The 26,071-nt window shown below is 40.7% G+C and overlaps 1 protein-coding gene across 10 annotated transcripts in view; it reads left to right on the top strand.

Annotated features, from left to right (window-relative positions):
- The window catches only part of madd (MAP-kinase activating death domain), a 50,781-nt gene continuing 24,710 nt past the window's right edge, over positions 1-26,071 (top strand). For 5 of the 10 annotated variants that reach the window (XM_041939130.1, XM_041938967.1, XM_041938882.1 and 2 more), the window contains exons 1-16: positions 1-290; positions 6,165-6,381; positions 7,557-8,198; positions 10,773-11,076; positions 12,932-13,063; positions 13,188-13,301; positions 13,452-13,532; positions 15,728-15,784; positions 16,648-16,820; positions 17,314-17,549; positions 17,658-17,814; positions 17,949-18,052; positions 18,137-18,342; positions 18,613-18,866; positions 19,113-19,252; positions 20,166-20,267. In XM_041939130.1, coding sequence (XP_041795064.1) covers positions 6,323-6,381; positions 7,557-8,198; positions 10,773-11,076; positions 12,932-13,063; positions 13,188-13,301; positions 13,452-13,532; positions 15,728-15,784; positions 16,648-16,820; positions 17,314-17,549; positions 17,658-17,814; positions 17,949-18,052; positions 18,137-18,342; positions 18,613-18,866; positions 19,113-19,252; positions 20,166-20,267 — 2,761 coding nt within the window. In that variant the 5' untranslated portion in view covers positions 1-290; positions 6,165-6,322. The remainder of the gene's footprint in view (positions 291-6,164; positions 6,382-7,556; positions 8,199-10,772; positions 11,077-12,931; positions 13,064-13,187; positions 13,302-13,451; positions 13,533-15,727; positions 15,785-16,647; positions 16,821-17,313; positions 17,550-17,657; positions 17,815-17,948; positions 18,053-18,136; positions 18,343-18,612; positions 18,867-19,112; positions 19,253-20,165; positions 20,268-26,071) is intronic. The other 5 variants (XM_041939451.1, XM_041939371.1, XM_041939291.1 and 2 more) reach the window with 2 other exon arrangements.

The raw sequence follows: 26,071 nt of genomic DNA, 5'->3' as shown, positions 1-26,071 counted from the left end.
GGCAGGTTGTGACTGACCGAGCCGCACGTCCATCGAGCAGAGAGGCGAGCACATATTTCGCATCATTTCTTACGCTGCGAGCGGGTCGGACGGAGGAGCAAGCCATTTCAGTCGTCTACCTCGTCCGGTGTTTCAGATGATTTACTGTAATCAAGAAGAAAGAAGGCTGAATTCTGACAAACACCGCTGCCTCCCTCCCTCTGTGACCGAGGAGGGCACCCACCACCCAGGCCGTCATCAGCAGCTGGTTTCGCAGCAAACGTTAGCGGCTAATCGGCTAATGTAAGGAGGTGAGGATGTTCTTACTCAACGACAGTGCTATTTAAACCATTCCAACACGTTTGCGGCGTGTGTTCTGCACTGTTTCCTTGTTTCGCCACCCTTTGTTACTTTTTTTCAGGTTGCTATTTATGAGACAAATCGGCCAAACTGCTGCTAGCAGCTAGGCAGCTAGCTAGCTAATCCATTCGTGACGTAGGAAGCTAGCAGAGTGGAGGTGAGAGGATGCATCTTTGGGGTGAACATGTCAAGGCCTGACAGCTTGTCATATATATAAAAACGATAACACAGTCACACGGTCAGCTCTCTCTTATCGCATTTATTGTGATGTTTCTGTGAGTGGTACCATCCTCTCAGCGTATGTCGTTACTCTAATCTCCAGTTAGCTTGTTAGGTAGTAAAATTCCAGCAACACCTCGTAACTAACATTAGCTCGTACAGGATTATTACGTTACTCTGTACCGTTACCTTAAACCCGTTCAGATGTAATCGTTTGCTACTGAAACCCATCACGCCTACAGCATCGTTTTGCAGTTGTATAATATTACACAATGTCAGACCATCTTATTACGAAACAGGGATGATGAGACAAAGCAGTTAACGGTAATTTAATCGGAAATGGATCGAACGATAATGACATGTAGGAAGATGAGAAAGGATGTCAGCAAGGTGAAGAACAGAGTAGGACAGAGTAACTGGACCTACATCATCCTGGAGCCAAATACTTAAGTGTATGTTCTGTATGTGTATGTATGCATTTATGTATCTCTCTGTGTGTATGTGTGTGTGTGTGTGTGTGTTATTGATCCGGAAGTAAAATCTGATGTGGATGTCGATGGCTGAGCACAAACAGTCCAATAAAACAGTGGCAAATGGTCACACAGGAGTAGGGCTGCAGCTAACATTTTGTTGTCGATTATTTTCTCGATTATTGGATAAGTGTGATTGATCCTTAAAATGTCAAAAAATGGTGGAAAATGTCTATCAGTGTTTCCCAAAGCCCAAGATGATGTCCTCAAATGTCCTGTTTTGTCCTCAAACCAAAGATTTTCAGTTTAGTGTCACAGAGGAGTGAAGAAACCAGAAAATAGAATTTTGATTTTTTTTTCTCAAAGAAATACTCAAACTGATGAATTTATTCTCAAAATATTTGGTGATTAATAGTTGATAGCTGATTGATTAATCATTGCAGCTCTACATAGGACAAAGACATCATCTACTGTACAGGGTAGTTTCTTCGACGAGGGTTGGGATCGTCAGTGCGGTTTTAAAAAATCCTGATGGAGGTATTGGTATATGATTTATTCTTGAATAAAAACAAAGTATGCAGGTCATCATTGTATGTAATGCACACAGAGCTGAGCTCCCTCCCTGTCAAGAAAAAGTAAATACCAACCGTACTCAATTTGATGTGACAGCTTGCGTGATGACACATGACCCAAATGCTACCTGTCACTATACCACTCCACCTGACAACCACTGTTACAACACAAGTGAAAACAGAAACCTATATGAATGAAGGCAAATTAACATTATTTTCCTGTTGACAAGCAGACAACTGAATAATCTGAGTGCTTTGGTTATGTGACATTTGTGCAGGGTTACAGGCTGGACAAGGTTTAGAAACCTGCTGTCGTTATGGATTTTTTTTAAGATATTAATACTTTGGACTGTATTGTACTTTGTCAGTGTGAGCGCGGAGAGTTAACCAGTTTTATTGACAGGGGACTAAAATAGTTCCTACATCTGCTCAGCTGTGGAACATTATACCATTGGTTCTGTAAGAAAAGATTGTAATCTAAAAGCGAGAATGCAACGATCAATACTTTCTTAATCTACACCGCATCCCTCTGTCGTGTGTGTCCATCACTAGTGTTTGCTGTTCATTGTGACTGGCAAGAAATGCCTTCCATGTTGGAGGCCTGTGAATCATATCCATCTCCTCTCTCTGCTTATATAACCAATGAGTGCTGCCTGCAGACCACTCTGACCAGATTCATCTGTTGTGTTAACCTACATCATTATCTTGCCTTGAAAGATTACACAGTGTTGTGGGGATTCTTTTATCTTGCTCTTATTTTTTTAAAGAGACAAAACAAGGTTCAATACCAATCAGTCATTAAATACAATAATTGAAGTGGTGTAGTCCTACCATCGTCATCTAAAAATAAATGCTGTGGTCCTGTATCTTTGTGCTGGGTGAGTCTGCCTCCAGCTCTGCTTGCTTCATGAAAAAGCCGTTTTGGCTTTGCACCAGGAAGCATTCACATTGCCAGACCTGCACGCTGATTCATTGTCCTGATGGTTTCGTTAGATAAATGGGGTTAGATTTGTATTCTACACAGGCCACGCCCTCACTGTCGGAATATATTGTGTTGTTTGAATTATTTCCTCTTGTCTAATTTGCCATTGCTGTGAGGAAGGTTCAAGTTGTTACCACTCTCCATCACTCTCAGAGTTGTGTCATGTACGTAGAAATAGCTCGGATTGTGTAAAGAACTACTGTTCAAAAATGTCTTTCAACATGAGGGTGTGTATTCTTGCTGGTCTCTCAGAGCAGATATACTCATGTTAAGTGACTGTTAACTTTGGTCTTCTTGTTCCTTGACATGCAAAAGCAAGTATTTGAATCATTTTACCAAATGTGCTCAGTGTCGACATTCGGCTGACTCAACAAGACATGTTTCAGCCCACTGTGCATTGCTTTTTGAACCGTGTCTTCTTATAGAACAGCACACATCAAATAGCATTGGGCCGCTTAGTCATTTTGCTCATTCCTTATGTTAACCCTATTAAATATGGACTAGCTTAATTTTTTCATGAAACACGAAAAACATGATACCAAAAGAAAAACAAGGTAACAAAGTGGCTATGTTATGATGATAATGTGTCCGTGAATGTGTTGCAATCATTCTCTATTTCGGCTCTATATGGTAATTAAGAGCATTTTTACCATCATGCTCCATCAAGATGTTCCTCTGTAAATGGCTCCTCTACACGCAATTGGAGTTATTAAGCATAATTAGAGCCATAATGCACCTGAAGCCTTCTGTGATAAAGCCCCCCCCCCCATGTCCACTGGATATGGCTGCGTCACACGTCGGCTCTGCTGTGGCTGCTGGGGGTTTATGGTGACCTGTGTCAGGACGTGTGACTGCAGTGTCCCACTCATGACTTCCACATTGCCTATTTGTCCACCGTGTGTGGCTGGCCTGTCTTTGCCTGACAACCTCACATCTGTGAAGCAGGAAATTCACCTGTGAAATGTCAGTGTTTATTTTTAATTGACATACATTTACATCCAATCATGCATTTCACGTGTTAATGACAATACAGGCTATAATGGTTTAAATGTTCATTTTGCAGCGATACAGTACACAGATATGAAATGCAGTCTCTTTATTCCTGCTGATATCAGTTTTAACATATAAACAAACCAGTGGGTGTTAATGAGCAGTTTTTTGGAGCGACAGCAGTATGTTTTTTTTTTATATGTGATGTTTACAGCTGAAGCTGTTTAATACAGAAGCATATTTACAAGTCAGTAACACAAACAAAATCTGTCAGGCTGCTGTAAGATATACTGCCTCTGAAATATGTCCAGTGGGCATTGACACTATCCTAAAGCAGCACTGAAACAGGGAATCTTGCACAAAATGGGCCCAAATTTGTGAATTCCTATGTTAATTGTAATACATGGCGTTGTTTTGGTTTATGTTTTATGTTAAGATAATTATGAATCTTTAAATCTTTCTTTTTAATGGGGAGGCTTTTTGAATAAGGAACTAAAATTAAGCTTGAATATAACACATTGTGTAGTCTTTCCTTACAGTTTACTCCTAACTTTGGAATGCATAAATGGTATGTAGTACGTATGAACCACTGCCTCAATTATAGACCTATTAGCATATCAGTGCAGGGATAACAGCCTGGAAGAGACACTGAAAAAGTGCTCTGGGTGAAGTGTTTGTTTGTGTTTCAGGGTGGAGTGTCTGCATGTGCCCTTTGCTGGTGTTTGAGTAGAGACTGTTCGCTATGACACTCTGTTCAGTCGATCCTGCCACTGTAGATTTTCTTTTCACCGCACATATTGCAGTTGCTAATGTGGGCTTGTCCTGTCAGATATGTTTTAGCACCTCAGGTTTTTCCGTCCTCCTTGCCTCACTGTGATTGATAGTTAAGTATACATATAATACAGTTATACTGTATGAAGTGTGATATATACAGCATGTGCAGGGTTTTCAGCAGAGTAAAGCACGAGGAGTTATCAGTAAGGGTTTGGTGCTCGTCCATCAGAATGAAACAGCAAGAGCTTCTTTATAGAGCCGCCATTTTGTAACAACATTTAACAATCATGCTGGGAGAAATCTGTTGTGGAAGAGACAGAGATACCAAGTTCTCCTCTGACTGTAGTCTTCACTGCAGCCACAAGCTGTTCTTTGAAATGAAAATGCCCATTATGCTCTTTCGATGCTGTTTATATGTAGTTAACTAACAGACGTAGATGTAAATGCAACAGACTGAGTTTGATCCTGACCTCTGACAGTGGCAAGTTCCTTATGCATAATCAGTTACGTATAACATTGTTGCAGTGAATATTGTGACAAGAAATATCTGTGGAAATGTGAAAACATATAGTTTCCTGCAAATAGTTTCAGGTCTTAAGTCAAGTCTTAAGAGTTGACCCTAGCATAATCCCCCTCCTGGTTTGCTTGTTTTTTTAAATGGATTGGCTCATGCATTTTCATCTTAACAGGAGTAAATCCAGAGCACTGTTCCTTTGACATGATTAAGCAGCAGTATTGCTGGCGTAGCTTTGGTTGACGTCAGCACAGCCTATTCTAGACCGTCACTAAAGCAGCAGAAACATTGTTTTTGATGTTATAATGTTGTCAGCAGGGAGCTGTTCAGTTGTATACATGCACTTTATGTTGCCATTTAAGAAAATTTCATCCTGCTGTGAAAGGTTCATTGCCTGACTATTACACTATCTTGAGCAGGTGCTAGACTGCAGCTATAAGTGGCTCCATGGTGGGGAATAGTCATCTGTGGAGGTGCTGGTTGAGGTTGCTGCAGTTACCTGTCACAGGGCTGTCGGGGCCATAGTACAAGCTATGAAGGGTGCTTATTCCACCAAGGCCCCTAAGCTGCTTACTCTAACAACGAGCCTCTGCTGAAAAGTCTTTATCCTCCAACAAACACAACCAGGAGGCTAATCATCATAACAGAAAAATCAATGCGAAAACACTTACTTTTGCTTTTATTACCTTTTTGTCATATTGGATAAAATGAGGGCAACATTGTTTTACACTGGAGCTGCTGATGTAAGCTTGTCACGTCTGTCATCTTTTGTGCTCCTCCAGCTTTGTCTTATTGTCTGCCGTGCACCCTGTCTGGTAGAGATGATCACACTGTAAAATGGGAATTTGTAACGTCAACACGGCATAATTGTTGTCTTTCATTTCCTGCAAAGTAAAATGCAGATGTGACATTGAAGTGACATTTCCAGCAGGGCGACAATGCTGTTTGATAGCAGGAAAACATCTTACAAAATTAACTATCCCTGTCATGTTCAAGGAATCTCTTCCCCACCAGATTAAAATGTTTCACATATAATGAACTCACGAACAAAAAGGAAATGAGTTTTAGAAGAGTAATAGGTTAATCCTTGATGAGTTATCTGCTGCATGTTTGAATCAGTGTGACAGCACGACACAACGTTGTTCTCTGTCCGCTCTCATGTTTTCTCAACTGAAAAACTACTATCTCATGACTCTGAAAAAGCTAAGTCGATTTCATGCCTCTCCTCACTTACCTGTATGTGAACCAACAGCTGCTATGTGGGCTTGAAAATAATGTTTTTTCATCTTTCTGGTCTGTTACAGGATTAACTCATTTCATTTTTAACCATCACAATGATAATGGAGGAGCTGTGTTTCGACTTTACGCCTGAACTTTCCCAGTTGTGATGGAAAGGCAACACTGACTCAAGAGGGAACATAAATCCTGGATGCCGTGACATACAGGACGTGGTCAATCCAAAATGGAGAAAAAGAAAATGTGCCCTCGCCTTCTTGACTACCTGGTGGTGGTTGGAGCAAGGTAAGAACTCAATCTGATTTAAAGAAACAATATGTGAGTCAGCATCGTCGTAGTGGAGGCTTTAAATGCTTTAAAAACCAAAGTTTAGTGATCCAATTGATGAAGTTTTGTTGTGGTATGTTCTTAAATGAGTAACAACAACTCACTTTCTTTCAGACCAACAAATATCCTGTACCAAAAATAGCAAAAACGTATTCATTTCAATGACAGTATGAAGTTGCTGCCGTAGGGTTTTTTTATACAGAGGTTCCATGGTAGTCTCCCAAAAAATATACATCCCAGCTCCACTTTTGCCACAGCACAAGGAAATGTCATCAGTCATAGTCACAGCATCAAATACCTTATCTGAAAGCACGCATAGCACACTCCCACATGATGTAGCATGCATAATGAAGTATAGTAGCACATTGTTTCAAGCACAGTAGCCGCAGGGAAACGGATGATTCACACAAACACGGTGAAATCAGAGAACTGTCCAGTCTGCTGCTTTTTTTAGAGTTAGCCCCCGAATATCTCAGCAACATTTAGGATTTAAGTGTTATGCCGGAGGGCAGTTTCGGAGTTGTGGGATTGGATGGGTGTTATTTGTTTACTTCCCCTGACCAAATTTCCTAAAAGGTTTTTGTGTTCTTGGCCAAACATAGTTACAGATTTTTGAAACCTTCGGGCTGCTGTCAGGGCTTTGTTAGTCACTGCATTGTATTATCAAGTGTTCAAAGCCTTCGATTACTCCTTTTGTGACATGTCCTGTTTTTCTCAACAGTTGATGACCCTTTCAAATTCAATTCCAAACTTTGCTTATACATGAGGGGAAATGCATTAGCAGACAGCACAAAGAACAGTTAGGAGATAAAAGAGATAAGACTTTATTAATCTCAAATAAAAATTCACAGCTACAGAAGCTCTTTAGAACACACATGGGGGGCAAACAGCAATGGAAGGTCCAATGCAAAAAAAATGCAATTTTGCAAAAAGATTAAGAAAAAATAGAAGTGTTTTGCTTAGCAATAATATAATATAACTATGGTAAAGAGTATAAAAATACCTTCTAGTGCAAGAGGAGTGGATTATAGATTCCAGGTTATTAAATCACATAGGAATAATGATGGATGCAGCAATACAACCTATGCTGCTGCTTTAAAAACAAAGCAAATGTTTGTCCATCTGCTCTACAGGCAACCAAGTAGCGACAGTGTGGCCCAGACACCTCAGCTCCTCCGCCGCTACCCACTGGAGGACCACCATGACTTCCCACTCCCACCAGACGTGGTGTTTTTCTGCCAACCAGAGGGCTGCCTGAGCATACGCCAGCGTAGGGTTAGCCTTCGTGACGACTCCTCATTTGTTTTCACGCTGACCGACAAGGACTCAGGAATCACCCGCTACGGAATCTGCGTCAACTTCTACCGTTCTTTTCAGCGAGGACATCACCGTACTCGTGGGGACAAGAGTGGCCATACAGAGACAGCAGCACAAGCGGTCGAGACCGCTAGTGAAGGCTCTGATGGCAGCGGTGGAGGCCCACCGCCCTCGCTGTCTCCACCTACCAATGCTGAGTCGGCACCTCAGCCTGCCCCTGGAGAAGAGGGCGGACAACCAGGTGCTGAGCTAAATGCTGGAAAGTCCCCACAGCACAGACGAAGCGCTGCAAAGATGGCAGCCAGGAACCGCAACAGCACGCTGACCTCTCTGTGCATACTCAGCCACTACCCCTTCTTCTCCACCTTTAGGGAATGCTTATATATTCTCAAGAGGCTGGTGGACTGCTGCAGTCAGAGGCTAACCCAACGAGCTGGGCTCCCTCGTGCCACCCAGAGGTGAGGCCTAAGTTTACGTCTTAAAGTGTACATGCAGCTCCTCTTTGTTGTTTGCATGTAATACAACTATTTAATCCTGGTGCACATGAAAACAAACAGAGTGTAGCAGAGGTAGAGGCCCTGGCAGAAGACTAATTTGGTTTGAGGGTGGTGCTATCAAGGTATTTAAGGCCACTATCAAAGCAAACTTTGTACACTAGAAAAACCAAAATCTGCTTAATTGCTATGATATTGCAGAGCACATTCATGCTTGATAGATGATGAGCACTTATTGCTTTTGACACTCCATGACCTTTTTGGTGTCTCATCCTTAGGCCAAATGTCATCTTTGATCACAAGAGCTCATTATCTCACAAGCAGATTGCCATGAAATTTGCTGAGTACATTCATATTACCAAGGGGATAAACCTTGGATTTTAATGAACATATGACATGTACTTACCATCACTTTTTCCATCATCATTCACTCCTTCCAAAATGTGTGTATTGTGTAATGTAATTAATTTTACACCCTCTAGGTGGTAAGTCTTGTTAAATGCAGTTTTCCCTTAGTAAATCTGTACATGCACACGTATAAACTCTGTAAAAATAATTGATAGCACTGCTTGAGGATAATGCTGCAAAATGATTCGGTAAATACAACTCGTGCTGTATAACCTGTCTTCATCATCTGTAAGATGCCTTTTTAGCTGCAATTCAGAAGGCTAGAAATGTGAGCAAAAAATAGCAAAAATGTGACGCTTTTATAGTGTTTCTGCTGATGTGTTCTCTAAAGCCGACTGCTTTCTTTCTGCCCCCATCTGCTTCTCTCATTGTCCACCTGTTCTGTGTATGTTTGTGTTGCAGAAATTAACACTAGAGCCTTTGTCTGTGGCTCCATGCAGGTTTGCAGGCCATCTGCAGCTTGTGTCATGTTTTCACAGTACACTTTAAGCTATCACACTCCACCTCATTGATAAACCAGTTTGGTTGCCGTAAAATCCACAGTGCATTTACAAATACATTATTTCACCCAGTGTTCGAGGTGCAGCTGAGGTACAAATACAGTTTTTAAGAATAGTAAATGTGAGATGTGTGTAGGTGTGTGAAGTAATTTCTTAGACGTGTGACCAAAATCTTGACATTTGAGCTACTTCTTATTTGTGTACCAGATCTATAAAAGGGCAGAAGTTATAACCAGATACTAAAAGCAGAAAAAGTGTGCAAGAACTGCATGGTATGTCCACTGTATACAACATTATGAAGGTGTGGCATTTAGCACTGTATTTTGATTACTGCATTTGAAGCAAAGAGTTGATCGTGTATGTTGATTTTTCATAATTAATCACCAGGCGTGATTGATTTTATTTAAGCTGCAGAAAATGTCCACAGCTGTACACTGTATGTTGTTGCGACATTGTGTTATGACGTGGCAGTATTTGCTGAGCTCTTTTGGCTATTCTGTTGCCATGGGTGACACAATAGATTGCAATTTTGGAGTGACAAAGTGTTAATTAGGCTGTCAGTTCACATTGGCTCAGGCCCAGAATGATTGTTGGTCACCCAAGGTGCACATTTTCTCCACAGTCTTCTATTTATAGCTGTAGACCAGTGCAGCTTTTCTGTTCATCACTATAAGGGATTGCAGGAATGTGTAATACACAGTTAATCTCATACCTTGACATTTTTTCCTTTGGTAAAATGCTGCAGCAGAGCCACATAACATCATTATAGAACTGTAGTTTCTCTGACAACCTCAGGAAGTCCATTCAAGCCAAAGGCTCAACAGACTTGAGAACCTTTTTTCGCTGACATGGTTGGTTGAAATTTGTGGCAATGACAGAGAAGGAGGAGAGCCATTGTATAATGGCTGCGAGCGCTTTGTGCTATGGCGGCTCTGACAGATTGAGGTCTCTGGCTGCCTTTGGGTAGCAGCTGCAGTTGGTGGGAGGGCTCCAAAGGACTAATGATTTATCTCCCTCCTTGCTACACACATACACAGAGTATACACTCTAGAAAGGGTTTAATGGCACCCTGCGTGTAGAGTGGAGGGTTTTCACATCAATATTTCGTCGATTGCTTGAGCGCCTCTCCAGTGTTTTCAGTCTCATTTGCTCATCATATTAGTGGTTTCAGTGGATGTTTGCTGAGGCATCATGGTAGCAATAAAATGAGCAAATAATTTATTTTAATCAGTTTGTAAGCCTAAAATTACTGTTGACTGAAATCAATACGCTATTTGTGAAGCTTAACATATTTAACAAACGTGTCAGATTATGTCATTGCTAATGTAGTCACTCTTTATAATGTCATGCTGTTTGCATTCATATTTATGTCACATTTTGTATTAGTTGTACAATTTGTGTGAGTTATTTCAGTTTAGTTTTATTTATTTGGGCCCTTTGCTGCATGTCACATTGCCTCTTTCTCTCCTGCCTTTCCTGTCTCTCTCCAGCTTTCACTATCAAATAAAATTTGACATTTTATAGATCAAGAATTAATAAAAAATAATCTATAATGAAAATAGTAAAGGGATGTAAATGAAACAGGCACACAGTGAGTTCTGAATATACAATTGGTTCTCATCCTTCCTAGGGACACCATGTGGCGGGTGTTCACTGGGGCGCTGTCGGTGGAAGAGAAAGGCAGCCAGCTGCTGGCCGACCTGCGGGAGATTGAATCCTGGGTGTACCGGTTGCTGCGTTCACCCGTACCGGTGGCGGGTCAGAGGCGTGTGGATGTGGAAGTCCTGCCCCATGAACTCAAACGGCCACTCACATTTGCCCTGCCTGACAACTCTCGCTTCTCCATGGTTGACTTCCCCCTGCACCTGCCCTTAGAGCTGCTGGGTGTGGACGCCTGTCTTCAGGTCCTCAGCTGTGTCCTGCTAGAGCACAAGGTAAGGACAAGCACAGCAGTGAGTGCGAGATGCAAACCGTGTCTTATCAATCATTCAATCACCATTGGACTCTTTGTATTTTTAAAGAGCAGGAGGAGCTGTGTGGTTAACTTCAGTTACGTTTTGTTGAAGGTCTGATTTTTTTCAAGGAGAAATAACAAGCAAAGCTATATTTAGTATGTTGTGGTTGGTCAGTGGTTTCTTCTGGAGGGCAGCTGTGTGTCTTTTTTTTTTTTTCAAAGACCTCCTGAGAAATGTCCTGTCTGACCTTCATCAGACATTTTCTGTTAGATGTAGGCTCATTGAAGCCATTTTACTGCAGGGTGGACAAAAGCATGATGGGTAAAAAGGAGACAGTGTACACCATGTGACTGAAAGGCTCCCCTATCATTAACATGAGAAGCATTAGCAGGGATGTAACAGAAATCCCTGTTTGGCTGGTGCTGGTGTAGTGTTCTGTCGTTGCTCTTGGTTTACAGTGACATTGATGCACAGGCTCATTTGCAGCCATCCCAAATCAAACCTAAGCTTCACAGCTTCAGTCACACAGTGCTGGAAGACCTTACTGTTGGATAAATGCTGGACGGTTTCTCTGCTTCTCTGTCACTCGCTGTTTCTCAGATGCAGAATTGATCTGGGCCACCTACGTAGATAGATGTTCTCCCAAGATTCAGCTTAAAATGCAGATATTTTGAATTCTAAATCAACATTTAAATGCTGCACTGTTTCATCTTCTTTCTTTTTTTCTTGCACGTCCTTTCTGTTTAAGTATTTTCTGCACAGTCACAGATAAAAATTAGGCTGCACTAATACTATTTGTATTACACTATTTGTAGAATTAAATTCCAGTGGTGGACGTGTAGGGTTGTGTCTGACACTTGCTATCCAATAACCCTAACCCTAACCCAGAAGTCAAAATATATTGAAAAAAAGATATATGGATAGATAGATAGCAATAATAATTTGAAAGTTCACAACACCTTTTTATCTAGTGAAATATTCTGCTTTAGTCCATATTTTTCAGCATTTAACCTTCCAAAAACAACAGTTTCAGCGTGTTCAACTCACTCTAGCAGCAGCCATCTAACTGCACCATATGCTTCGGCATTCGCTTGTTGCTCTGTGCCATCAAGACGCCCTCAGTTTCGTAACCAACAAAGACTGAAGAACGATGCCAGTTTGGAAGCATTTTAAGACTAACTCATTAAATCTGATGAATCACTTTATTCAAATTGAGGATTTTTAGAGTTTCAGTTGAGTTTGGTTCTTTTTTATTTGTTTAGGGAGATGACATCATACAATTTGACAACATACATTTGCAGTTTCTTTTAAAAACGTCAAAAGAGGCAATGAAAGTTTCAAAAAATGGCTCCTGGTGCAGCCCTAGTGCAGTCGTTCTCTACCTGTATGAAACGCTTCCATCTAGTATTCATCCATTTTGGTTTTTTGAAGATGAATTTAGTACATCATCAAATTCAGTCAGGCTGAACTAAGTGCTGCCTGAAAGCTTTCAGAGTGACTTCCTTTCAAGGACCCTGTGCTGCCCAATTAATTTTTCATAACAGTTCAGTTTTTAATATTGCTCTTACGAGTCCAAGGCAAAATTTAGACGTTCACATCTTTTACATTACAGACAAAAAAGAGGAAATGTGGATAGATTGGACGGACAATTGTTTGACAGAGCACTAGTGCATGAAGTCAGCTAAGTCATTATGTGTCTGTCTATTTTAATATGAGGGTATGAACGTAACAGGGCAGAGAACACCTGCCAAGGTTGTGTAAAACACACAGGAAAATAAAAGGTTGTAATGTTTGCCGTAGAGAACCACCTTGTCATGTTTCTTGTGCTTCTCAGGTTATTCTTCAATCCAGAGATTACAATGCTTTGTCTATGAGTGTCATGGCCTTTGTGGCTATGATCTACCCTCTGGAGTATATGTTCCCCGTCATCCCCTTACTGCCAACGTGCATGGCCTCTGCCGAACAGGTAAAGCTTGTCATTTGTTTCAAACACATTTCAAGTGAATAGATGATTTTTAGTAAACATGCAGGTTTTTTATTGACGATGATGTGTGCTGTGGTAATATGAAATTGTTTTCTCCTCCCCACAGCTCCTTCTTGCACCCACTCCCTACATCATCGGTGTACCGGCCAGCTTCTTCCTCTACAAAGCTGATTTCAAAATGCCGGATGATGTGTGGCTTGTGGACCTTGACAGCAGCAAGGTCAGTACGCCAGCATGGTTCTGCTCACCCCTCTCATCCTGTTTCGTCTGTTTTTATGACGTCCAGATTTAACTGTCAGATAATGACTAATTCATCTATTAGTTTAATAGCGCATTTCTTTTTTCCTTTCTTTCTTGTTTTTGTCTACAGGTTATAGCACCAACCAGTGCAGAGATTCTACCACCTCTACCAGAGCCGGAAGCAGGCGAGCTTAAGAAGCATCTGAAACAGGTACTGCATGTGATTTGTCTGGTTCCTCTCACATTTTTATCAGTGTAACATTTCCTGATTCTGCCTCACTGTGGCAGCCAGGGCTCGTCCCAAACCAGTGGGACTACTGGCACGTGTTGGTGTTTCTGGAACCCAGATACTGCTCTGGAGCTGTGTGTTCCTGTGACTTTTAGTTAAATGCACTCTTATATGAATGTAAAACTTCTCTTTCAGCAGTGTGAAGAGTAGGGGCTTCCTTCTTCAGCACAGTTGTATGTATCGTAGATGAGTGTGAGAGCATTTGAAATGGGTTTTGAAGTGTACTAACATAAACAAATGTTTTTCTTTTTTTTCCTGTTTTCCTTGCATGCTCTAGCTCTTGGAGGTAAAAATCAGATCCTAGGACCCTGCTACCCAAGCAAAACCTTTAGTAATATTTGTAGTAACTAACTTGCTCCCCTAACCCGATGATCTAACATAACATCAGAATCTGGTTCTGATTCATGGACACTCCTTTCACTTTGTAGTTCCGTGCAAGCAACACAAATAACATACCACACAAAATCTCATCTTAGCAAATATAAAAACTAGTGATATGAGCACTGAGCATGCTTGTTGGCAAAGAAAAAGTAGCCATAGCTAAATGATAGTCGGTCAGATTGCCATGCATCCTTGTTTTTCACACCTCTGCATGGTATTAAGTTAATTACTGTCTTAAATTTACTAGTCACCTTGAACTCTCATTTGACTTTGAGATGTTTCAAGCATTTTTAAGCCATAATCAGGCTCACCAATGGCAACAATTAATGAAATCTTTGTGATGATTTTCCACATTTTTCATCACTATAAAATGAGACCAACATACTAAAATCACTTGTCATTCACCTTTTCATCACCCATTTAAATAACACAGGGATATTGCTTTAGTCAGACAGAATTCTTGATGAAAATAGTGCAGGTGTTTTGCAGATAAATACTAAGGATTTTTTCAGGGAGACAGGCTCAAAGCTTCTTAAGATATGAAGTCAATACAAACACTGAAGCAGTTTCAAGTGTCTCGTTGAAAATGTCCAACACAGACCTTTCCTCATATGTTCCATTCAAACAAGCTTTGAGTTTTTCACACTGATTCTACGTTAAAACCCTGACTTATTTTGTTTAATTTGCCGTGAATCAGAGCCGGTTCGAGAGCCGTGTGTGATTAGCAGCTCTCTCCCTGTGTGCGGATGTGTGACCGAGAGGCTGGTGTGTAGGAGTGTTCAAAGCCTCAGATTAGCAGTTGTGTATTTGGAAACAAGCACACAATACTGATAACTGTGAATGGAGAAAATGTCACTCAAGACGGTTATTTTTCGGAAGACTGTGATGCCAAAGCAGAATGCTGCTGATGTGAGAGTCACTGAAAATACTTGCACTTATCACTGGATAACTGAAATAAATTGGTCCTAACAAGTGACTGATTTATTTACGTTTACAAAAATAGTGGTTGTGTTATTTCTGCTCACCCGACACTTTTTTTCCGAACGATTAGAAAGGCCTTTATTTAGCTGCAGGTGCTTTACTATGCAAGTATTTTATGTGTGTACTCCATTGTAACCACTGGTTTGTCCCAGCTGGTCACCATGGATGGCCTTCATGTGTCTTTTCGTGGCTGGATTCTGTAGGTGAAGTCTGGTTTTTGGTCACATTATTGCTTTGTATATGTTTCTCACTGTCTTTCATGTTAAGCATAAAAAACATCTCTTCTTTCATCATATTCCTCCTTCTCCCTTGATCTTTCTCAGAATTTCTCTTTCTTCACTTTCACTCAGTCTTGCAGATTCTCTCGCACCACCGGCCGTCCATCACCTTGTCAAAACGATCACAATTATCTTTTCTTATCTCCTTTCTTCAGTGAATTGCAGAATTGAAAATAGAAATGAAGAAATAGCAGAACACCTCTTTCATTGCAACAAAAGAAATAACATCAGCATTAGCATTTTTTCATGAAGTTAGATCTATTTGAGTCACATTTGGGTGGCACCGAAATATATTTTAAATGACTGTCAGCAAAACCAGACAAAAAGGGAAGTGCTGTTGAAAGGAGACAAAGAAAAGAAAGGGAAAGGGTGGCGTATTGGTGACCCTTCCGTCATGTGCTGTTCCAGTGTCAGTCACGAAGTTGTCATCCCAGGCCTTCATGTGATTTCCTCGCATTTCTCTTATCCCCTTCCTAGTGTCTGGTTAGGTTGACCGTGATCACCCAAAAGCAGATCTTCTCCTCTGAAAATAAGGTTACTCATTTCTCCTCCTGTGGAATGTGTAATGCCCCTGCACGGATATCTTCTCTTTCACATTATTTTGCTTGTCACTACTACTTATCTCTTACTCTTCAAGACTTGGATAAAATGCATAACAGTGTCACAGAATGTTGCGGACCAGTTTTTGATACACTGCTTAGCTCTGGCTTGAGCATGACTGAATGTGCGTGCATCTATCTTGGCATCAGTGAGTGTTCTCGTAACCAAAACAAGATATGATGAAGCTAATCACTCTGACAGAGTTAACATTCATCCAGACCCGGCAACTAAATGTTCCATTATGCTAAGCTAAACATTGACTCTTGAGTCTGCAGCAGTTCCTTCAAAGCAAACCATGCTAAGCGACTTACTTCCCTTGTGCCCCTCCTCTCCAAAATGACACACCCACCACAGGCATCAACATGCACGAAACCTATACTTGAGCTGCTGTACATAAGAAGAGTAAAGTAAAATTGACAAAAAAGTGAAAAAATGGGGAAAACCTGCTTCAGGACCCTAAAGTTTATCATCTCTTATTTCCCTTTAGCTTGCTACTGTGCAGCAGAGATGCTTGGTAGTAAGAGGGATTACTATTTTCAATTTTCAATTTGGATTGTACCATAAAATCCCTTAAACCAGATTCCATGTCCCTGTTCAAGCAGTCAGTCACTTTGGCCCTAGTTGTTTCCCTCTATAGAGGAGGCAAAGGGTTTATATACTGTCCCATTAAGTGTAGAAATTGATATTATTTAACTAAATGTTGATGCCAATCGTGGGAGTGGTCCATCCCAGCGCTGTGTTTTTCTCTTTAGATCCACTGCTGTGTTTATGATTTGTGTCACTGTCACCTGTTCCAGGCCTTAGCCAGTATGAGTTTGAACACCCAACCCATTCTGAACCTGGAGAAGTTCCAGGAAGGCCAAGAGATGCCCCTGCTGCCACCTGGACGAGATAAAGCTTCGCCGTCCTCCACAGAGTTCAACCCTCTAATTTACGGCAATGACGTTGATTCTGTGGATGTAGCTACCAGGCAAGCTACAAATGTCTCTTTCTGTTGTCCAGTTGTCATGTTGCTCTCTGTCTACCATGTGTGAGGAACTCCAAAAAGTTGAGCAACAACTGCATGGAATTTCTGGGCTGATAACGATTACCGATAATGACCTTTGTGTTGTGGCAGATGCCGATTGGTTAACTGTTAATATTAATCTTACAAATGCAAACATGTGAAAAGGATAATGAATATTTATTTTAAGATTGGCAAGTTTGCTTTTCTAATGCAACACCAATATTTAGAGAGCCTTCAACATCCCTAGTGTAAAGAAAACATGAATTTATAGACTTGTTTGTAATAATTGTAGTTTATTTTAATTATATGTAAACTAAGTCATGCTAATTGATAATAGTAGAATTTTCATATTATGGTCTTATAATGTATCGGCCACATATTGTGCTGTTGTAATTATATTATATGTATTTATTTCACAGATTAAAAGAAAAAATAAGGCAACTTTTTTCTTTTGCAGGGTCGCCATGGTACGGTTCTTCAACTCCCCAAATGTTCTCCAGGGGTTCCAGATGCACACTCGCACCTTACGCCTCTTCCCTCGGCCCGTGGTGGCCTTTCAGTCGTCTTCTTTTCTTGCATCTCGGCCACGACGCTCTTGCTTTGCGGATAAACTTTCCCACACTCAGGCAGTGGAGTTCTATGGAGAATGGGCTCTCAACCCTACCAACCTCGCCTTTCAGAGGATACATAACAGTAAGACTCATTTAATATGAAAGTGTTCCGTATCCAGATCAGTATGCATTACATAAAATGTGTGAAAGTAAGTGTTAAAACATTACACTCTGCACCCTTCTGTTTCAGACGTGTTTGACCCCTCCTTAATCGGAGATAAGCCTAAGTGGTATGCTCACCAGCTGCAGCCGGTGGTCTACCGAGTGTACGATGGAAGCTCCCAGCTGGTTGAAGCTATGGCTGGTCCCTTGGAGGATGAGGGCAATGAGTCTGACCCCACAGACAGGTAAGACAGAAAAAGATCCATTTCAGCATATCAGTCCAACTTAACCTGCTTTCTGAGTTCTTGGTTCATTTTACTATTTGCTGCATGTATTTTCTGTGAGGTAGCTCTCAGTAATGTATTTTTTTTTGTTGCAGTGGTAGTGACAGTGAGGCATACGATGACTCCAGCTCATCCTATTCCTCACTTGGAGACCTTGTGAGTGAGATGATCCAAGGAGACATCCAGGGAGACACACCAAGTAAGTTGTTGTTTCATTGCAAAATGTGCATCCACCACATTCATTGCATTTCCCTGCTTGTAATAGTCTACCTCAATGTCTTAGGTTTGGACCCGCCTACCCATGCTGCACTGGGAGACGCTAGTGAGGTTGAGTTTCAGTGCTTTGAGGACTTCAGGGAAAGTCGTGGCTCGGAGGGTCCGCCCAGTGGGGACGGACCTGCCGAACCCTCTGATGGACAACCTCTGCGCTCCAGCTCCAGCACAACTGCAAGCTCAAGCCCAAGCACAATTATCCAGGGAGTCAACCATGTGTGTGATCATTCTAATGAGTTTAAAGCTTGAATTCACATTGGAAACTTGTTTTGTAGAAGCTAAATGTCTTATGTTTTGATGACTAATTTGAACACAACATTTAACAAGAGCTATACGTTTGTCAAATTCTTCAGAAGAATGTAGACTAAAACTAGAGTGATGCGGAATTGATCTAGTCTGTATTAAAATGAAGGAAAGGAAAACTATTTATGTAAGCACAAGGAGGCATTTCCACAATTAATCATTCCCGTCAATCTGTGTGCTCAGGAGCAGGGGGAAGCACCTGAAATTGAAGCATCAGCCAGCGCAGCTTTACAGAACCCTGTCCCCGCACTCATCAGTCAGCCATTCCTCAGACCTACAGCCGATGCTGGCCTGGTGGACCCAGCCAACAAAAAGCAAGAGTATGACAACCCATACTTTGAGCCTCAGTACGGCTTCCCCTCAGAGGATGACCCTGATGCAGAAGAGCAAGTGGAGTCATACACCCCTCGATTCAACCAGAACCTCAATGGCAACAAGTGTGTTAAACTTGTTCATCACTTGAATGACTGCATTATCATCATTCAAATGGGCTCTCTGACCAAACCATGAAATGTTTTCTATCAAGACCCAGCATGTCAGATTTATCTCTCCATTCATGGTGGTCTTGAATCTTCGGTGGTGTGATCTTGTGATGTGGTGTGAATGGTTCAGACTTTCCCATAGTGTGCGTATGCTCCTGTGTCTGTGACGCTCGTTTAATGTCTTTTGGTCATTTTTTTTAGGGTACAGCGTCCTTTACGTCCCAGTAGCCTGAGGCTCCCGGGAGAGTCTGATGGGGAGGGAGACTCCCGCAACAGCTCACCAAACTCCACCATTTCCAACAGCAGCAATGACGGGTTTGGAGGGCTCATGTCCTTTGCCAGTAAGATTTTTTTTTTCTTTTCAGCTGACAAAAGCACTTGTCAGACCCAGTTTACCCATTCTGAAACCCAGACTTAATACCCAGTTTAAGATTTAAGATGCCCTCTCGTGCGTTCAAATCAGAGTGTACAGTGAGTACAGTTGCCCAGACAAGATAGAACATGATGTTGCTTGTCATCATCTCATAGAATTTACTCTTTTTTACATTTTTTTTTGTTTTTTTAAATTACACCATTAGACCTGCCATTGTAATGAACACTATTGACTGGGACTAGAATCAATGTATAGTATTATAAACCCATAAAAGTGATAATAACATTTGATGAAGTAACTATGTTTAATGTGAAAGGGGTCACGAGTATTGACAAACCCACAGAGATTTTAGGTTTGAGCGTCTTTTAGCTCATTGTTTTATTATCCGTCCTGCGACTATACTGTTTTGGTTCACAGGCTCTCCTCTCATGGTGTTGTTTATGCCTGCACCAAGCAGCTGTTTCCAGTGACAAAGGTCTTTAAGAAAAACGTTGTATGCTACCTGCTCAGCAGCACATAGCAGGCAGACAAAGCTAGCATCTACCTAAACATAGTGGAGCATGAAGCAGCTAAAGAGCCAGAGCCCATGTCTAAGAGATGAGTTATCAGTGTGTTTTGTTTTATATAAAGTCCTCTGTCATGATGTCTGAGTTTGAGTCAGTTTTTATAGCAGGTATGGTCATTTGCGTATTTGCTATTGGTTAATCCAACAGTTTTATTTTTGTACAACTGGGTCAGTTGCTACCAAATGCTGGTTCATCACTGTTTTGATTAGAGCGAACATTTGCTTCTCATGTGAATGTGAATAATGTTACAATACCTTCAGTTTTGCTCTATCGTTACTTCTGTTTCTGACTATTTTATTATTACACCCACTACAGGCAACCTTTACAAGAACCACGGCACCAGTTTCAGTCTGTCCAACCTTGCTCTTCCCAACAAGGCAGCGAGAGACAAAGCAACACCTTTCCCCAGTCTGAAAGGTAGGACAACAGCTAACCTGACCACTTATGCATTGGTTCAGATGAAATTTGTGTTTCTGTTTAATGTCTGTCCCAGTTGTTCAATGTGGCTTCAAGGGTAATAAGGTAAATAGTAAAATGTAAAAATACAGGTACAGCAAGGAGAGTTAATTAAATTAAAGGATAAGAGTCAATAAAAAAGATTTTTCAACATTTGAACTCATATAATGTATTTTTAATCACTGGCTTCATGTTTGCAGTCATGTAGCTGATTTTTTCATTCTCATGCTTATTTAGATTATACACAGATCCAATGATTTAAATCCTAACATTTAATATACTTAAAAGATTGTAATAATTAGCATGCCCTAACTCATCATAGATCTGCATATGGCCAGCATTGTTTACCCACTAACAAAACCATAACTAATGTACACTTATCTAAACAGAAAAGCATAGTTTTTCTTTCTTTATTAATTTACTGTCTTATCTTCTCTGCCTTTTTGTTTTCATTTCTTTGTCTAAATTATTTTTTGGGGGGTAAAAGAATATTTCAATTTTGATATTGAGGAGGAAATGGAGCAAGCAGGTTTGTAGAGCTGTTTTATAGCCTGACTTTCTTCCCACTCGATTGCCAAACAGATATGGCACTATTTTAAAGGAGAATATTGAGGATATATTAAACAAAAGTTTTTCTCTCATGAGTAATAGGAAAATCCACTCAAAAACAGACTTCACATTTGTTGTTGCCACGCTTTTGGTCAGTTTAACCGGCATGTGCAGAGATGAGCAGCTCTGTCTCATGTGTAGTTTTTCTCAGACTACTGATTCATTTGACATTGTATTTTACCTTTTCTATGCCATTAGCTGATGGTACAGAATGTGTCCATATTAAGCATGTTTGGAGTAGTTTATACGATACATTGGCACAAATCTGCACCATTTTGAGGCAGATAAACGTGGGAAGCCAGGTCTTTTTCCAAACAAACAGAGAAAGAGGAAGCAATCCAAACCGACTGCAGGATATATGGTTTTATGGTTATAAGGACTGCATGAATGGAAACCTAAACCATAACAAAATAAATCCAACCACAGTCTCAGCTGATGCTCATATTCAGCTGTTTATTGAAGTTTTAACGTTTATGAACACAAGAGAAGGTAAATTGTGCAGAACACAGACAAATCTGTCATCCTTCGCTTACAGCGACTCAAATTGCGCTTGGGAATAGAGTTATTAAACTGGCTAATATTTCTGACTTTCTTAGCCTAAGAGGGTTATATGAATTCTGTTTAGGCCGGATTTTCACTTTAACAGAGAGAAAAAACAGGTGACGCATGGTAATCTAACTCAATAGCTCCACTCCATGTGGAATAGCTGCCATAGAAAATGTTCCGTTCCTTTGATTATGATGTGTTTTGTCTTTGTTGTTCAGATGCCCCTGACAGCCCGGGTATGTTATGTCTGCTGTGATAGTTTGTTTTAGCACCCTGACTAGGCATTTCTTTATCCTTGAAGTGACCTATACCTATCTTACACCCTGTTTCTCAGCATACAGTAGGACTAAGATAGAAGACACACCTTAAATGTCATTCGTGTATATCCCTGCCTTCCCCTCTGTTCCTTTGCCATTCCGCTCTGTGTGACTGGTGGGAGTCTTCTTGATGCACTAAGATGCACACATTTTCTACTGTGACTACAAACTGTTATTGGTGTGGCATCTGCACATCCTTACTACTACAACAAGGATGCTCAGTCCTTTTAAACTGCATTTACCTCAATCATGTTTTAATGTAGTTACATTCATGTGTTTGGCTGACGTTCACAGAAAGATCTGTCCTCAGTGAATGGAAATTATTTCCTGCCTCCCGACTCTGTGTTTTTCCTTGCTTGCTTGTTTGGTGGCTCCCACTGTCGCGTGTTTCCTTCCCTTTTTGAGGTCATTCACTATTTTAAGAGAAACAGCGATGAGACTTTGAAGATCACACGTTTTTTTATGAAGTATTTTAATGTGTATCATGATTATCATGTGTGTTTTTGTGCTCAAAACAAGATTTCTGCCTTACATCATTCACAAATTGTAAAGAAACAACTCAACGTCCATTGCTTAGATTAACATTTTCATTATTGAACCGGACTGTTCGCATTATTCACGTGGTTCAGGCTGATGGAAATACAACATAGTATGAGCTATGCACAGCTCCTGCTTGTTACTCCAGTTGCATTAGTCATCTTATCGAACACTTTCAGGTTTGACACCATCATCAGTACATATTGTCTTTTTCTCTTTTCTGTCGGCCCTTTTCTCTTTTACTTTTTTATTTTCTTTGTTTTGGCACCATGTTGAGTGTGCATGTCTGTTGTGTTATGGGTTGATGTTCAGACTGGTTGTGTCTGGGCCGGTGTCCCTCTCTCTGTCCACCTTTTCGCGGCACTAATTCTGGGTTTTGTGTGCAGTATTTGGGCTAAATTCTCTAATGGAGATAATTACAGAGGCCGGCCCGGGGAGCGGAGAAGGTGGGTTCTGCCCTTTTATCGAGTGAGCTGCATGCTTCTCCAAGCCAGTCAACTACATCTCCCAGCATCCCCCTCTGTCTATCCTCATTTCAGTCACTGTGTGTGTCATCACAGATGGAACATTGAGTCTGTTATCTTACCACACTGCCATTCATAGTGACTGTTCCCCTTGCTCAGACTAACTGTTACTTCACTCCACAGTCTTAATTTTATTTGTTGAACTAGCCTCATCACAACTGAGTTTCAAAGGACTTCTGAGAAGAAGTATATTTAGATCCAATGTCAGGTAATCACAGGAAAAAGTGAAACAATACATTATGCAACGCTTAACCACGGGGAAGCAAATGAAGCACAAGACATAGAACAGGATGTTGGAGATGCAGAATAAGAATAGAATAGACTAAGACATTGTCATTGTTTTCTTGTCATTTATGCTCCCACAGAGCACAGATGGGGTTGGGCCCAATCATGCTCCAATTGTGCTGAACACAATGAGCAGTGACGACAGCAAGATTATGCAAATTTTGGACCTAACTGGTGAATCTTTTATCATCAGTGAACCGAATTCAGGGTTTTACCAGGCAAAATACTGGTTGTCTCCATGGTTGTCTTCTGTCATACAAACTACAGCCTGGCAGATATGTTTGTGCCACCTTTACACTTTGGATTTGGATTATACATTACACACTTGACAGATGTGGCATGATGTTGCATATATTCTGGAACATTTTGTGTTGTTGTGTTTGTCGGGTTATGGGAACTGAGGCTGTCACTCTTTGTCAGAGCTCTCCCAGGAGGCTTTGGGTGTTTGTTGGTATCATTAAAACATGCTGAAACATGATTAGATTATCAAAAGTAAACAGATTGAGCATTGTTCTTAATCAATGTAAGTTATGTCTTTTCAGTTTTAAGTCTTACAGTATTTCTTTTGTGAAACATTACGGGAAATGTCCCTTCACTTCTGCTGTGGGGTTTGTCGTTGGAAGTGAATTTTGTCTCGGGTGGTGTCATATTTACAAGGTAGTTTTATGTTTTTTTTACAGCCTGCCATTAAATAGATTACTATTAATCTAGTAAAGTAATAAAACTAGTTTGGTTGCCCTGGCGCAATTACAGAAGATGAGTCCGACAGCTCACAGCACACAACAATAAAACACACAGCGCCGCAACGGCAGTAAAACCAGCAAACAAACTAACACATATTTTAAGAAAACATTAGTGGAGCTCAGGAGACCACTTAGCCACTAAATTTAAAAGCAGGATATTAGTGTAATCAGCTTATTAATAAATAAATGAAATGCATTAGTGATACACCTAAAAACAGGGCCGGTACTGAAGGCAGGAAATATGAAATGAAACCTTCTAAGATTAACAAAGGAAAAAAGAATACATGTAAGAGAAGACCTAACAAAAAGAAAACTAGTAAGTATCCCCTTATTAAAGTGTTTCACAGCTGTGAGCACAAACAGACTCTCTAAATTGTAACTGGTCACTGTGTGGAGACGTGTATCAAGAACAGATCAGAAGAAACAAACATGCAAACCCCATCAGACGCAGTTGTCCAGTCCTCGTCTGCGATTGCTCCAACACCTGCCATTGTCTTGTAATGATGCAGGCTCATAAATGGTGACAATCCTATCATAAAATTTTAAATCAGTTCATTAAGTTGGCCAGCCTTGATAAACAGCTTACCCGTAGTTCTCATTATAACACTTAATTTACATGAGATTGAAGCGTCTGTCTCCCTAAAGGCTTTTTCAAGTTTTTCTTTCTCTGTACTCGCTGGCTTCTAATTAGGTTTGTGTTTCATTGTAAATGGTTTTCTATCCATCAAGCTGACCAAACAGTTTTCTGTTGTGCCAGTGTGCCACACAGAATGTGTGCAGAGCTGTTGCTATTCAGACATAGAAATGCTCAGATTTTAGTCCACGAGAGACCTTAATTAAGCTTGGACCTTGGATCAAGATGGGTACTTGGTGGCACAGGCAATACTGGACTAAGAAGGTGAAATTACATACTATATATGCACCGAATTGTATCAGAATAGCTCATGTAACATTCTACTCTCCCTAGACAACGTATAGAAACAAATCCCCCAACTATCAACATTATGAAATTGTATTTGGATACATTTTATCCTAAAGAAATCTTATGAGTGCAAATGACTGTGTTAAACTCTGTTATCATCATTTTCAACCTGGCAATGTCAGTTTAAACATGTATTCAGACAGATGTTGATACTACAGTGACTTGTATGCTGGTGATCTGTTCCTGGTTGACTAACTTAACACTGTTATCTGACTTAAATTGCAAGCTGCCCGGTTTGTGCAGTTGCATGTAAGCTTTTGTTGCCTCAGACCTCATATCAGCTTCACTACTGTCTCTCTCTTGTTACTCGGGTTGAAAAATCATTTGACCCTTCAGGTCAAGGACCATTTAAAAAAGCTGCAGCCTCAAAGTATCCTCTGTTGATATACTGTACCTCTGTGCTCTTCTAGTTGCTGTAAAAAAAAACACAGTTAAAAGCAGAGGTCTCACCAAGACCTGCAGGCCGTCCAGCAGAAATATTGATGAAAGCCTCCACTGGAGCTCCTACTGTTTGTTAGCCACAAACTTTTTCATTTAAACTGAGATATATCCGGCCACATTCATGGTGGACAAAATCCATAAGCAGCCTCCATCTTCCTGCAGTAATGTCATAAAGAGCCTTTAGGTTTCAAGTGCTGTTTCTTGTACACTTGCTTGTAGAATAAATCATTAAGAAAACCAGTTTAATTTTGGCTTTCAAACTAAAACATGTTGAAAGGTTCTGCTTGTGCAATCAGAGTATTGGAATCAGGAATAAAACCTAATTTCTTGTCCCCACGACACTCCAGCAACGATAATAAACAATAGATCCCAGCTGTCACACACAAAAGACAATAAAGCAGCCTGTAAAGACAGATTTCAGATCAGAAAAGCTTTCTGTTCTGGTCTTGTAGATTGGTGCTCCTCCCTGTCCTTTAAAGCCTTAGAAACAGAATCAGTGGCTAACAAAATTGAGAAATTGTGAGCTCATCTTCTTTCTTAGATTTGTCATCACATTTGTGGTGTTTTTGTAGCTCAGGACATACTAGACTCACTAAATGCACTCAGTGTAGATCAGTAGAGCTTTGACTGTACTTTTATAATCTGGACTTTTCAACCACCTGAGCAAAGTTCAGTACTTGTGTTTCATTTCAGGTGTTGTTTAGGATTTATTGTATTGCAATGGAAGTGAAATTGTTGTCAGAGGATTGCTGAAGCTCGATTCTCTTAAACATGCTACATT

The sequence above is a fragment of the Chelmon rostratus genome, chromosome 1, assembly GCF_017976325.1.
Source record: "Chelmon rostratus isolate fCheRos1 chromosome 1, fCheRos1.pri, whole genome shotgun sequence".
Lineage (NCBI taxonomy): Eukaryota > Metazoa > Chordata > Actinopteri > Chaetodontiformes > Chaetodontidae > Chelmon > Chelmon rostratus.
This window is presented reverse-complemented; position numbering and strand designations above follow the sequence as displayed.